This window comes from Salmo salar, chromosome 15, assembly GCF_965601325.2.
Source record: "Salmo salar chromosome 15, fSalSal1, whole genome shotgun sequence".
NCBI lineage: Eukaryota > Metazoa > Chordata > Actinopteri > Salmoniformes > Salmonidae > Salmo > Salmo salar.
In genome coordinates, this window is record NC_138305.1 from 86,689,779 (window position 1) to 86,704,881 (window position 15,103).

The 15,103-nt window shown below is 43.4% G+C and overlaps 1 protein-coding gene across 3 annotated transcripts in view; it reads right to left on the reverse strand.

The window, feature by feature from the left end:
* LOC106571987 (centrosomal protein of 104 kDa) overlaps positions 1-15,103 on the reverse strand; it is a 50,302-nt gene that overhangs the window by 32,268 nt on the left and 2,931 nt on the right. For all 3 annotated transcript variants that reach the window (XM_014145663.3, XM_014145662.3, XM_014145661.3), the window contains exons 6-11: positions 14,251-14,324; positions 8,767-8,935; positions 7,314-7,469; positions 5,260-5,493; positions 4,142-4,354; positions 3,835-4,002 (exon numbers count right to left, since the gene is read on the reverse strand). In XM_014145663.3, coding sequence (XP_014001138.1) covers positions 3,835-4,002; positions 4,142-4,354; positions 5,260-5,493; positions 7,314-7,469; positions 8,767-8,935; positions 14,251-14,324 — 1,014 coding nt within the window. The remainder of the gene's footprint in view (positions 1-3,834; positions 4,003-4,141; positions 4,355-5,259; positions 5,494-7,313; positions 7,470-8,766; positions 8,936-14,250; positions 14,325-15,103) is intronic.

Here is a 15,103-nt window from a genome sequence, read left to right on the forward strand (position 1 = left end):
CACATCATATTTAGCTGACGTTGATTGGACTAAATCGTTTTTTGTATTTTTTAGTTGTCACTGTATTGGACTAGCATAGGTGATTAGATGATGTTGAAGTTGAATGGTGCTGGAATAGTGGAAGCAGCGCCGGTTTTCTTTGAGACTTGAGGCAACTCTCCGTGGTTCTAAATCAATAGTTGTTTAGTAGCCCGAAAATTACGGAATCATTAACTTGCTTGACCATGCTGTAGTAGGTCATGTAACGGTTTGTTACATGTAATATGTTTTGTGGACATCATACACACACACACTTGAAGTCGGAAGTTTACATGCTCCTTAGCCAAATACATTTAAACTCAGTTTTTCAAAATTCCTGACATTTAATCCGAGTAAAAATTCCCTGTCTTAGGTCAGTTAGAATCACCACTTTATTTTAAGAATGTGAAATGTCAGAATAATAGTAGAGAGTGATTTATTTCAGCTTTTATTTCTTTCATCACATTCCCAGTGGGTCGATGCCTTTAAATTGTTTAACTTGGGTCAAACGTGTCGGGTAGCCTTCCACAAGCATCCCACAATAAGTTGGGTGAATTGGGGCCATTCCCCCTGACAAAGCTGGTGTAACTGAGTCAGGTTTGTAGGCCTCCTTGTTCGCAAACGCTTTTTCAATTCTGCCCACATTTTCTATAGGGTTGAGGTCAGGGCTTTGTGATGGCCACTCCAATACCTTGACTTTGTTGTCCATAAGCCATTTTACCACAACTTTGTTGTCTCAGGACGGTAAGTTGGTGGTTGGAGACATCCCTCTAGTGGTGTGGGGGCTGTGCTTTGGCAAAGTGGGTGGGGTTATATCCTGCCTGTTTGGCTCTGTCCGGGGGTATCATCGGATGGGGCCACAGCGTCTTCTGATCCCTCCTGTCTCAGCCTCCAGTATTTATGCTGCAGTAGTTTGTGTCGGGGGGCTAGGGTCAGTCTGTTACATCTGGAGTATTTCTCTTGTCTTATCCGGTGTCCTGTGTGAATTTAAATATGCCCTCTCTAATTCTCTCTTTCTTTCTTTCTCTCGGAGGACCTGAGCCCTAGGACCATGCCTCAGGACTACCTGGCATGATGACTCCTTGCTGTCCCCAGTCCACCTGGCCGTGCTGCTGCTCCAGTTTCAACTGTTCTGCCTGCGGCTATGGAACCCTGACCTGTTCACCGGACGTGCTTGTTGCACCCTCGACAACTACTATGATTATTATTATTTGACCATGCTGGTCATTTATGAACAATTTAACATCTTGACCATGTTCTGTTATAATATCCACCCGGCACAGCCAGAAGAGGACTGGCCACCCCTCATAGCCTGGTTCCTCTCTAGGTTTCTTCCTAGGTTTTTGGCCTTTCTAGGGAGTTTTTCCTAGGGAGTTTTTCCTAGCCACCGTGCTTCTTTCACATGCATTGCTTGCTGTTTGGGGTTTTAGGCTGGGTTTCTGTACAGCACTTTGAGATATCAGCTGATGTACGAAGGGCTATATAAATACATTTGATTTGATTTGGAAGTATGCTTGGGGTCATTGTCCACTTGGAAGACCCATTTGTGACCAAACTTTAACTTCCTGACTGATGTCTTGAGATGTTGCTTCAATATATCCACATCATGTCCTTACCTTATGATGCCATCTATTTTGTGAAGTGCACCAGTCCCTCCTGTAGCAAAGCAGCCCCACAACATGATGCTGCCACCCCCGTGCTTCACGGTTGGGATGGTGTTCTTTGGCTTGCAAGCCTCCCCCTTTTTCCTCCAAACATAACGATGGTCATTATGGCCAAACAGTTCTATTTTTGTTTCATCAGACCAGAGGAAATGTCTCCAAAAAGTACGATCTTTGTCCCCATGTGCAGTTGCAAACCGTAGTCTGTCTTTTTTAATGGAGCAGTGACTTCTTCCTTGCTGAGCAGCCTTTCAGGTTATGTCGATATAGGACTCGTTTTACTGTGGATATTGATACTTTTCTACCTGTTTCCTCCAGCATCTTCACAAGGTCCTTTGCTGTTGTTCTGGGATTGATTTGCACTTTTCGCACCAAAGTACGTTCATCTCTAGGAGACAGAACGCGTCTCCTTCCTGAGCAGTATGACGGCTGCGTGGTCCCATGGTGTTTATACTTGCGTACTATTGTTTGTACGGATGAACGTGGTACCTTCAGGCATTTGGAAATTGCTGCAAAGGATGAACCAGACTTGTGGAGGTCTACAATTTATTTTCTGAGGTCTTGGCTGATTTCTTTTGATTTTCCCATGATGTCAAGCAAAGAGGCACTGAGTTTGAAGGTAGGCCTTGAAATACATCCACAGGTACACCTCCAATTGACTCAAATGATGTCAACTAGCCTATCAGAAGCTTCTAAAGCCATGACATCGTTTTCTGGAATTTTCCAAGCTGTTTAAAAGGCACAGTCAACTTAGTGTATGTAAACTTCTGACCCACTGGAATTGTGATACAGTGAATTATAAGTGAAATAATCCGTCTCTAAACAATTGTTGGAAAGATTACTTGTGTCATGCACAAAGTAGATGTCCTAACCGACTTGCCAAAACTATAGTTTGTTAACAAGAAAATTGTGGAGTGGTTGAAAAACGAGTTTTAATGACTTCAACCTAAGTGTATGTAAACTTCCGACTTCAACTGTATATAGATATATATATATATATATATATATTAATTTAACCTTTATTTAACTAGGCAAGTCAGTTAAAAACAAATTCTTATTTTACAATGATGTCCTACCCCGGCCAAACCCTTCCCTAACACGGATGACGCTGGGCAAAGTGTGCACCGCCCTATGGGACTCCCAATCACGGATGGTTGTGATACAGCCCGGGATCGAACCAGAGTCTGTAGTCTGCACTGAGCAGTGCCTTAGACCGTTTCGCCACTCAGGAGCCTCCAAAAATATCACAGTGTCAACGCATATGAACTAACAGGTTAGAGCAAACAACGCAATTATTACAACTCATAAGTTGTAGTATACCTTTTTTTTGTTGCTTGGCTTACCCAGTGATTTTACCCACGCACCGCTACTGCCTTCAAAACATGGACAATGCCTTTCACTTAATCATTCTATATTACGCTGATTGTATAGACTTTTAAGGGAAAAACCCTGTGAACTTGTTCATCAAACACAGGGAGAAAAGTGTCACAAATAACATCATCCCATGTTAAATAATGCCTAAACAAGGAAGTCCACAAATAAGAGCATGGTTCGAACACAAAAATAGACAAACATTTACCAAAAATGTCCCCGCTGCCTGCTGTGTAGGCTAAGCCAAAAAATGTATATATTTATTTCTGAAGTTGTCTATTTTTGTGTGCAAACCACCCTCTAAAACGGCATGATCAATATTTACTCTGTTCACAAACTTCTCAGTGCAACACACTACTGTGAAACGGTACCATATCACTTCCCCCAGTGCAGGTTTCCCAAGCGTGGGTTAGAATGAATGTTGGCCTCCATAAATCAGCCCCAGGCAACAAGAGTGGTTAGTCATTGTGGCATAAGGCATGTAGCTAGCTCTTTTTATGTTCTACATGTTGTTTGTAACTTCAATCTGGGCCAAGTGTGGTTAAAGGCACTAAAAGGTAAACATGTTAACCTACTGTTCTGAGTAATAAAGTACACAACCCCCAAAAAGATCCCCTGGCATCACAGCTACCTGTAAATCATCATACCTAGGCTAAATAGGGAGTGTCTGTGTCCAAAATGACACCCTATTCCCTATATAGTGCACTACTTTTGACTAGGTCCCATTGGGATCTGGTAAAAAGTAGTGCACTATATAGGGAATACGATACCATTTAAAACTCACAGATGATACTTTATCCTTGAGGGCCTTCTTGACCAGAAACACTGCAGCCCTCATCATGTTCCTCAGTTTCTCCTTGGGCGTCCCGGCTGATACTTCCGTCAGCTTCTTGTAGACAGCCAGCAGGGCATCTTCCCGGTAGGACCAAGTTTTTGAATAAGCTCCAGCCACCTAGGACAGATGAGAGGATTAGAAAGTCAAACTGTCCAGAGGATGACTGACTATGAGAGATACATCATGTAAAGTCTGGGTTTTTCCTGTGTATGTGTGTGTGTGTGCGTGCATACATGCTTGCGTGTATTTATCTCACCAGTCCGTCTCCATACACCTCGATAGGGAAACTGGCCTCTCTCTGGGCACTCTCTGTCAGGGGCTCAGGCTCCCCAGTCACACCAGGGCTACAGGGGATGATGGTGGCCAGGGGAGAGGGGGGGAGACTGGACTCCTCAGGGTGGCTCTGGGGCATCTCCCCCTTTCTCTGCAGGGCAGGTAGGGGTCTCTCGTCATAAGGCAGGGTGGTGACCTGTGCATACAGTCATTCAATGGGAGATCAATGGGACATCAAACTATTGTTTCATTATTGTGGTTAGAACATGTTTCTATATAGATCAATTCATTTCTTTAAGATAACCTCACATGACCCTAATATTACTTTGCTTGCAGAAACACTAACTGAGGATTGAAATAAACAAAAAAAGTTACCTGTTCAGGTGGTTAAGAGTTTGGACTTGATGAGTGAAGATTTAAGCAGGTTTACATTTCTTACACCCAGATATCGCAAGTGTTGAGATACACTGAAATGTTCAGTGTTCAAGAGAAAAAGACCATGTAACCAACCAAACAGACCGAGCTAGACAGACTAGTGAAAAGATTGATTGATCAGATTATCTACTAAAACAAATGTTGCTTTCATTGACTATGCTGTCGTTGTATGTATAATGAGTTTTAGAACCCAGGTATAATATCTAATCCAAGTTTAACTGCCAGCCAACTGGCACAATACTCCCGTCCTGTAAAAGGCCAAAAGCAGGGCCTTCCAGCCAGGTTGGCTCGTGCTAAAGTCACTCAACTGTTTCACTTTTAATTAAATTGTGAAACTGAACCTGTCTGCAGTCACACTGGTGAGTACACCGTACACCATGTTTCAAACACCCCTGCAGATTATAAGGAGGGGCTCAGTGCGTTTCTTGTCACGACATTGTGGCTATAACTCTTCTTCAATAACTTGTGGGGTTTGGTATAACATGGAAAAAAGGAAAAAGTAGTGAATAGCATAAGAAAACGTATAACACCTATAACTGGGCATCAATCAGAGCTTTTTAAATTGTCACGTTAAGTCTTTGCTAGCCTGGAAATCCAAACAGAATCATGCTTTGTTTCACAAGTGAAACAACAGTGCTACATAGTGTGATTCAGTGTGGGACTCACGTCTATCCTGGGCACTGCTGGGTAGGAGCGTGGTGTCAGAGAGAGGGAGCGCAGCAGGGTTTGGGGGGGACTGACAGGTTTGGGGGGGAAAGGTCCCACAGTCTCCGTGATCACAGGTTCCTGGTTTCTCCTCCTTGTTTCCGTGACAACCCTCATCTTGTGTCCTACTTGGTGGCGGCGTGGGGAAGGCACATCGGGAGAGTCCTCGGATGGTGACTCCGTCATCTCCCTTATCTAAAGTCAACATGAGGAGAGAAGACGGAGGGCTTTCCTCGTCAAACTGCTTGGCTTTGCAATGTTGGTGGGTGTCAAGGTTGAAAGATGACCAAATGTCATTTAATGCAAGATGATGGAAGATTGGATATATGGGAAGCCAGGTAGCCTAGTGTTTAGCACAATGGGCCAGTAATCGAAAGGTCACTGGTTCAAATCCCCGAGTAGACGAGGTGAAAAATCTGTCAATGTGCCCTTCAGCAAGGCAGTTAACCGTAATTGCTCTGGATAAGTGTGTCTGCTAAAAGGACCAAAAATATGAATATTTGTAGACATGCTAGTTAATTAGGTTACAAAATAATAAAAATACCATTAATTACCATAATGCAGTGGTTTTCAACCTGTTTCTTTTTTTGTGTGAAAAATAATAACAGTTGGGACTATAATGATGTTGTAAGCAATTTTACATTACTTTTCACAATGCAAATTGTATAACAATTGTATAACAAACATAATAGGCCTTTAATCTGTTACATTCACTGATAAAATAGACAAATTGACAGGTAAGATAGATATTTTATGTAAAATAATGCTGCGCCTCTGCGAATGGTGGACCTCAATAGCCCTTGACTGTGACTTGGTCGTCCCCGGAAAGGAAAAGTTTGGGAACCGCTGCCATAGTGAACGAACTTGTAATGTATTTTTCCATTATAAGGTCATGTTTGTTTTCAGTTGATATGTTGTTACAGCACTGTTTATATGCTGTTTTATCCAAAAACCCAATTAAAATAGTTAAATGAAGGCATTAAGATACACTACATGACCAAAAGTATTTGGACACCTGCTCGTCAAACATCTCAATCCGAAATCATGGGCATGAATATGGAGTTGGTCCCACCTTTGCTGCTATAACAGACTCCACTCTTCTGGAGGCTTTCCACTAGATGTTGGAACTTTGCTGCGGGGACCTGCTTCCACAAGAGCTTTAGTGAGGTCAGACATTGATGTTGGGAAATTAGGCCTGGCTCGCAGTCGGTGTTTTAATTTATCCCAAAGGTGTTCGATGGGGTTGAGGTCAGGGCTCTGTGCAGGCCAGTCAAGTTCTTCCACACCGATCTCAACAAACCATTTCTGTATGGACCTCACTTTGAGCATGGGGACTATGTCGTGCTGAAACAGGAAAGGGTCTTCGCCAAACTGTTCCCACAAAGTTGGAAGCACAGAATCGTCTAAAAAGTCATTGTATGCTGTAGCATTAAGATTTCCCTTCACTGGAACTAAGGGACATAGCCCAAACCATGAAAAACAGCCCTAGACCCTTATTCCTCCTCCACCAAAATGTACAGTTGGCACCAGGAATTCAGACAGGTAGTGTTCTCCTGGCATCCGCCAAAACCAGATTCGTCCGTCGGACTGCCAGATGATGAAGCGTGATTCATCACTCCAGATAACGCGTTTCCACTGCTCCAGAGTCCAATGACAGCAAGCATTACACCACTCCAGCCGACGCTTGGCATTGTGCATGGTGATCTTAAGCTTGTGCTTGGAAGAGGCAGTTTGGAACTTGGTAGTGCGTGTTGCAACCGAGGACAGACGATTTTTAACGAGCTGACTTGTTGGAAAGGTGGCATCCTATGACGGTGCCACGTTGAAATTCACTGAGCTCTTCAGTAAGGCCATTCTACTGCCAATGTTTGTCTATGGAGATTGCATGTCTGTGTGCTCAATTCTATACACCTGTCAGCAACGGGTATGGGGTGTCCACATACTTTTGTATATATAGTGTACATTCCCAGTCACAACAATTCAAATGACTGAAGAAGCCACATTGAGCCACTCACCATACCCATGTCCAGTAGGTTGTGGACCTCTAGTTGATGGTACACCGTCATCCTGTACTCCTCCATTTGCTCCTTCTTCTTCTTGGCTGTGTCATAGTCCTCCTTTTCTATGGCACAGCATTTCTCCACGTCATATCGGCCCAGACGTTCTCCTACCTAGCCCACAGTCACACAGGGGGACAGAAGGAAGAAAGAGGAAAGAGGATGGAGAAAGAGAAACAGAGTATGTTTTTTTCTTTTTTTTGTGATTAAATATTTTAATGTCCATGAATGGGCAACTAAAGGCCTCGATGTTGGAAGGAAGTGGCAAACTATCCATTATTGTTCAACATTGTGGTTAGTATGCAACGGGGCATTGCCATGCCCACAGGGCATCATGGTATTCCATGGACGGAATCGTTAACGTTTACGAACTGGATATTTTACCATTGTCAATATCCAAAATGGTACCCTAAATCACTATATAGTGCACTATTTATGACCAGGGCCCATAGGGAAGTTGTGCACTACATAGGGAATAGGGTGCCACTTAGGACGGAGACCAGAGGTTCCAGTCCAATGCATCATTTTACAGGGAAATTCCATAGAACTGAGCAAGTTTGCTAGTACGGTGCCAGGTAACACATATATAAGACTATGGGTAACACAGCATTAGCTACTGATGTGAAAGACAATTAGTAGTAGATATATTTGAAGTATGTGACAATACTCAACCTTTATTTAAGTAGGCAAGCCAGTTAAGAACAAATTCTTATTTCCAATGACGGCCTACCCCGGCCAAACCCGGACGACGCTGGGCCAATTGTGTGCCGCCCTATGGGACGCGCAATCACAGCCGGATGTGATTCAGCCTGGATTCGAGCCAGGGACTGTAGTGACGCCTCTTGCATTGAGATGCAGTGCCTTAGACCGCTGCGCCACTCGGGAGCACAATATGAAGTAATTGCCTTTTCTATCAATCCTACATTGGTGTGAGTTATGCCCCCAAGAGGCTATGGTGGAAGTGTTTCGGTTTGACCACCTTAGCAACAGCAGCGCATGCAATGCTAATTGGCCAGGCAAACAAGTGGATTGGAATTGGGTTTGGGAAGTTATTTTGCTACGGGGTGGTGTCTGAATTCACTCACAAGATATGATATGGAGTATACTTTATGTGTCCATTTGTAATGCAAAGATAACATATCTGTGTACTGTGTCAATGTCAAACTCTAACAACACTTTTTTCCACTACCCTAGGCACTTCATGTAGATGGATAGATAGGTACTGTATAAGCAATATGGCACTAGCTCCACCTTATCCTCTAATAGGCTAGGTGGAATTTCCGTCATATTACTTGAATCTAACTATGCAATACATATTTTCAGATCTACACAAGGGCCAACGGGGGGGGGACGACGACGACAGGCTATTGGATATTTTGTTCAATTTTCACACAGAAGACCCTAGAAGTACCTTCTGCAGGTCAGCGATAGCCTGCTTGAGTGTTTTGGCGAACTCGTATCTCTCCTGACGGACCATCTCCTGCTTCTTGTCATCCAGCAGGTGGATGATGTGGGCTACCTCGGGGTCCTGGTACATGTCAAAAGCCAGGTCATCCAGAGGAGAGATGGACTCACACTTACTGAAAAAGACAATGGGATAGAGACACTTTTAATGCAGAGACCAGAGCTTAATTTCACACTTTCAGATAACAATGTACCCCAATTAGGTATTCAAAATGTTATCTGAAAGTGAGTGATTAGTTAAACACATTCTTTACATTTGTTGAGTCACAACACGACTCCCAAGTATCATCAGTATTGTTAAAAAAATATGATTTTTAACATCTATGGCAGGAAGCCGTTTGTGTGTGTGTCAACAGTGAAGGCGACTCCGGGATGCTGGTCTTCTAGGCAGAGTTGCAAATAAAAAGCCATATCTCAGACTGGCCAATAAAAATAAAAGATTAAGATGGGCAAAAGAACACAGACACTGGACAGAGGAACTCTGACTAGAAGGCCAGCATCCCGGAGTCGCTTCTTCACTGATGACGTTGAGACTGGTGTTTTGCGGGTACTATTTAATGAAGCTGTCAGTTGAGGACTTGTGAGGTGTCAGTTTCTCAAACTAGACACTCTAATGTACTTGTCCTCTTGCTCAGTTGTGCGCCGGGGCCTCCCACTCTTTCTATTCTTGTTAGAGCCAGTTTACTCTGTTCTGTGAAGGGAGTAGTACACAGCGTTGTACGAGATCTTCAGTTTCTTGGTCATTTCTCACATGGAATAGCCTTCATTTCTCAGAACAAGAATAGACTGACGAGTTTCAAAATGTCCTTTGTTTCTGGCCATTTTGAGCCTGTAATCGAACCCACAAATGCTGATGCTCCAGATACTCAACTAGTCTAAAGAAGGCCAGAATTGCTTCTTTAATCAGCGCCACAGTTTTCAGCTGTGCTAACATAATTGCAAAATTGTTTTCTAATGCCACTGGAACACAGGAGTGATGGTTGCTGATAATGGGCCTCTGTACGCCTATGTAGATATTCGATTAAAAATCAGCCGTTTCCAGCTACAATAGTCATTTACAACATTAACAATATCTACACTGTATTTCTGATCAATTTGATGTTATTTTAAATGGACAAAATGTTTTTGCTTTTCTTTAAAAAACAAGGACATTTGTAAGTGACCCCAAACTTTTGAACAGTAGTGTATATACACACACTACTGCTCAAAAGTTTTAGAACACCTACTCATTCAAGGGTTTTTCTTAATTTTTACAATTTTCTACATTGTAGAATAATAGTGAAGACATAAAAACTATGAAATAACACAAATGGAATCATGAAGTAACCAAAAAAGTGTTAAACAATCAAAATATATTTTATATTTGAGATTCTTCAATGTAGCCACCCTTGGCTTTGAAAACAGCTTTGCACACTCTTGGCATTCTCTCAACCAGCTTCATGAGGTAGTCACTTGGAATCCATTTCAATGAACAGGTGTGCCTTTTTAAAAGTTAATTTTTGGAATTTCTTTCCTTCTTAATGCGTTTGAGACAATCAGTTGTGGTATGACAAGGTAGGGGTGGTGTCCAGAAGATAGCCCCATTTGGTAAAAGACCAAGTCCATATTATGGAAAGAACAGCTCAAATAAGCAGTGAGAAACAACCGTCCATCATCACTTTAAGACATGAAAGTCAGTCAATCCAGAAAATTTCAAGAACTTTGAAAGTTTCTTCAAGTGCAGTGGAAAAAACCATCAAGCGCTATGATGAAACTGGCTCTCATGAGGACCGCCAAATGAAAGGCGGACCCAGAGTTACATCTGCTGCAGAGGATAAGTTCATTAGAGTTAACTGCACCTCAGATTGCAGCCCAAATAAATGCTTCACAGAGTTCAAGTAACAGACATCTCAACATCAACTGTTCAGAGGAGACTGCGTCAATCCAGCCTTCGTGGTCGAATTGCTGCAAAGAAACCACTACTAAAGGACACCAATAAGAAGAAGAGACTTGCTGGGGCCAAGAAACACGAGCATTGTACATTAGACCGGTGGAAATCTGTCCAAATTTTCGATTTTTGGTTGCAAAATAAATTATTTGAGATTCTTCAAATAGCCACCCTTTGCCTTGATGACAGCTCTGCACACTCTTGGCATTCTCTGAATGAGTTCCCACATATGCTGAGCACTTGTTGGCTGTTTTTCCTTCACCTACACCGCGTCTCACAAAGAAACGGCGGTTGGAACCAAATTTCCACTGGTCTAAATGTCCATTGCTCGGGTTTCATGACCCAAGCAAGTCCCTTCTTATTATTGGTGTCCTTTAGTATTGATTTCTTTGCATCCCAAAATAAACTCAAGCCCACTATTAAAGGACACCAATAAGAAGAAAAGACTTGCTTGGGCCAAGAAAGATGAGAAATGTACATTAGACCGGTGGAAATCTGTCCATTGGTCTGATGAATCCAAATTTGCAATTTTTGGTTGCAACCACTGTGTGTTTGTGAGACGCAGAGTAGGTGAACGGATTGTTTAAAACATTATTAGTCATTTAGCAGATTTTCTTATCCAGAGCGACTTACAGTAGTGATTGCATATGTAACCGATGTGAAATGGCTAGTTAGTTAGCGGTGGTGCGCGCTAATATCGTTTCAATCGGTGACGTCACTCGCTCTGAGACTTGAAGTAGGGTTGCCCCTTGCGTTGCAAGAGCCGTGGCTCTTGTGGCGCGATGGGTAACGATGCTTCGGTGGGTGTCAGTTGTTGATGTGTGCAAGGGTCCCTGGTTCGAGCCCGGGTTGAGGCGAAGAGAGGGACGGAACCTACACTGGTACATTGGTGCCGTGACCCGGATCGTTGGTTGCTGCGGAAAAGGAGGAGGTCAAAGGGGGGGTGAGTGTAACCGATGTGAAATGGCTAGTTAGTTAGCGGTGGTGCGCGCTAATAGCGTTTCAATCGGTGACTTCACCCGCTCTGAGACTTGAAGTAGGGTTGCCCCTTGCGTTGCAAGGGCCGCGGCTTTTGTGGCGCGATGGGTAACGATGCTTCGTGGGGTGTCAGTTGTTGATGTGTGCAAGGGTCCCTGGTTCGAGCCCAGGTTGGGGCGAAGAGAGGGACGGAACCTACACTGTTACATTGATGCTGTTGACCCGGATCATTGGTTGCTGCGGAAAAGGAGGAGGTCAAAGGGGGGGTGAGTGTAACCGATGTGAAATGGCTAGTTAGTTAGCGGTGGTGCGCGCTAATAGCGTTTCAATTGGTGACGTCACTCGCTCTGAGACTTGAAGTAGGGTTGCCCCTTGCGTTGCAAGAGGCGTGGCTCTTGTGGCGCGATGGGTAACGATGCTTCGGTGGGTGTCAGTTGTTGATGTGTGCAAGGGTCCCTGGTTCGAGCCCGGGTTGAGGCGAAGAGAGGGACGGAACCTACACTGTTACACATACATTTCATTTCATGCATTTTTTTTTTGTACTGAGCCCCGTGGGAATCGAACCCACAACCCTGGCGTTGCACACACCATGCTGGCGTTGCAAACACCATGCTCTACCAACTGAGCCACAGGGAAGCCCGGATGATCTCGACATGTGTGGTTCTCACCGTGAAGCATAGAGGAGGAGGTGTGATGATGCTTTGCTGGTGACACTGTCTGTGATTTATTTAGAATTCAAGGCACACTTAACCAGCATGGCTACCACAGCATTCTGCAGCGATACGCCATCCCATCTGGTTTGCGCTTAGTGGGACTATCATTTGTTTTTCAACAGGACAATGACCCAGCACACCTCCAGGCTGTATAAGGGCTATTTGACCAAGAAGGATAGTGATGGAGTGCTGCATCAGATGACCAGGCCTCCACAATCACCCGACCTCAACCTAATTGAGATGGTTTGGCGGATGAGTTGGACCGCAGAGTGAAGGAAAAGCAGCCAACAAATGCTCAGCATATGTGGGAACACCTTCAAGACTGTTGGAAAAGCATTCCTCATGAAGCTTGTTGAGAGAATGCCAAGAGTGTGCAAAGCTTTCATCAAGGCAAAGGGTGGCTCCTTTTTTGGTTACTACATGATTCCATATGTGTTATTTTATAGTTATTCTACAATGTAGAAAATAGTCAAATAAAGAAAAACCCTTGAATGAGTATGTGTGTCCAAACTTTTGACTGGTACTGTATATATATAGACCAAAGACATGTGCATAGACTTCAGGAAGTGTACAACACCTACCTCTGCAACATCTATCAGAGGTCAGAATATAGAGATTGTAGAGGAATACAAATACCTGGGTGTCCTCTTGGACAATAAGCTTCAGTGGAGTAAATGTACAGACCTGATCTACAAAAAGAGCCAAGAGAGACTGTACTTTCTCAAAAAGCTGGGATCTTTTAATGTAGACTGTACTATACGGACTCTGTTTTACAAATCCTTCATTGAGAGTATTTTAACTTTTTGTATTGTTTGTTAGTTTGGCAATGCCACTGTCAGCCAGAGAAATATGCTGAGAAGGATTATCACCACAGCAAGCAAGGTACTTGGAGTCAAACAGACAGGCCTGGATGAGATTTTTAAGGTCAGGGCCCTCCGCAAGGCTCACAAAATAATTTTAGACCCAAGCCACCCCCTGTACCCGGACATTGAACTACTCCCCTCTGGGCGCAGGTATAGGGCACCCCTCAGCAGGAAAAACAGAACTAGACAATCATTTGTGCTAGGTGTGATATCCCTCCTAAATAGCTCGGGCTAATGTTCCTATCGACTCAGTAAGGCCAGCAGGCTAGTCTTTAAAAAATATATGTTTTATTGGTATGTAACTGTTATGAAAGTTGTATTGTCAATTTTGTTGTGTATTTAAACGCCACTTTAACCGTGTACATGACACTGCAACATGGGGACAATAAAGTCAGTAAGTATATTTGGGGTTTTTGTTCAAAAACTAAAATCACTAGGAATTCAGCAAAAAAAAATATTTAATTTAGGAAATCTGTTCACCAAGTATTCCCACCAAAAAAAAAAAAGATTGTCTTAATGTAATCAAGGTATGAAATTATCTATTTTTGGGCTTACAGTAGTTGTGGTCAATTTACAGTGTACAAAATATTATAATTATGTTCCGGCCCCCCGACCATCTGCTCCAAGAAAAAAATTGTCCCGAGGCTGAATCTAGATGCTTACCCCTGATGTATGGGATATTCTTTTGTTTTTCTAAAAATGTGAATGACATCTTGGAGTCTCAGAGTGACAAATTGACAACTATTCCACTTGACGCATCAGTTCCTGGGTTCTACATTAGCCAGATCTATTGTTAACAGACTATAGTCCAAGGTAAAGAGAAAAACTGTAAAATGGAAATGGCAAATTGAGTGGTGATCATACATAAACTTCAAGGTTAATGTTTTGTTTAAACAGCATTGTCACAGAGCACTTCACAGTACAATGCGCCATGAGCCTTCAACCCTTACCCCATGTATGTTCCATCCAAGGCGGTCTCGTGCTGACTGTTGAGGTAGTGCTCAATCAGTTGCTCTCTGCTAGGCTGAGGGCAAACAGAGATACAATTAACCTCTCTCAATGACAGGCTGCAAAACACACAGCCATAAGTCTCAGACAGGTCATCTGCTCAGTAAAACACACAACCACTGTTAACGGAGTCATTATTATGGATACAGGAATGGAGCATAGTCTAGTGGTAAACAAGCGAGTTTACAGTAACATGGACTTGATAAGGGGACTACTCAACTCTGTATAATACTTGATGAGGCAAGTCATCAGTGCCACAACACCAGAGTTAGGTGATCTACCACAAGTAGTATGTCAATTATACGACCAGCTCTCACTCCACATACTTCAAAGTCACTCTATAGGCTTTACCTGTACAATCACAACATACATGCAGCAGTAAGAACACTAAACTCCCTGAGAGATAACCAGGCAAGCTAACACTGTGGCCGGGTGGAGGTGCCTAAGAGTGGGATTAGAGAGTGACAATGTGAAGCTTGTACCGTGGAATCTGCCTATCTGTGTGTTGGAGAGGTAAGGCTGGGCCACTTGGTGTAGGGGAAAGTTGCCCCTAGACGCTGATCTTTGGTCAGCTTTGCATTTTCCACATGAATGGTTAAGGTTAGGACTGGGGATGGGAAGCTGATCTTATATCTGCAGCTAGGGGAAACTTCCCCTCGGAGCTGGGCCACTCTCTTCCAGGGGCTGTCCGTCCGCAGGTCTATCTGATTACAGTGGCTAAGGCCTCCTCTGTGATTACTCTGCCCTCGGAGTCGGATTACCACATTCCTTCCCCATGCCTGTCAGGGCAAGCAG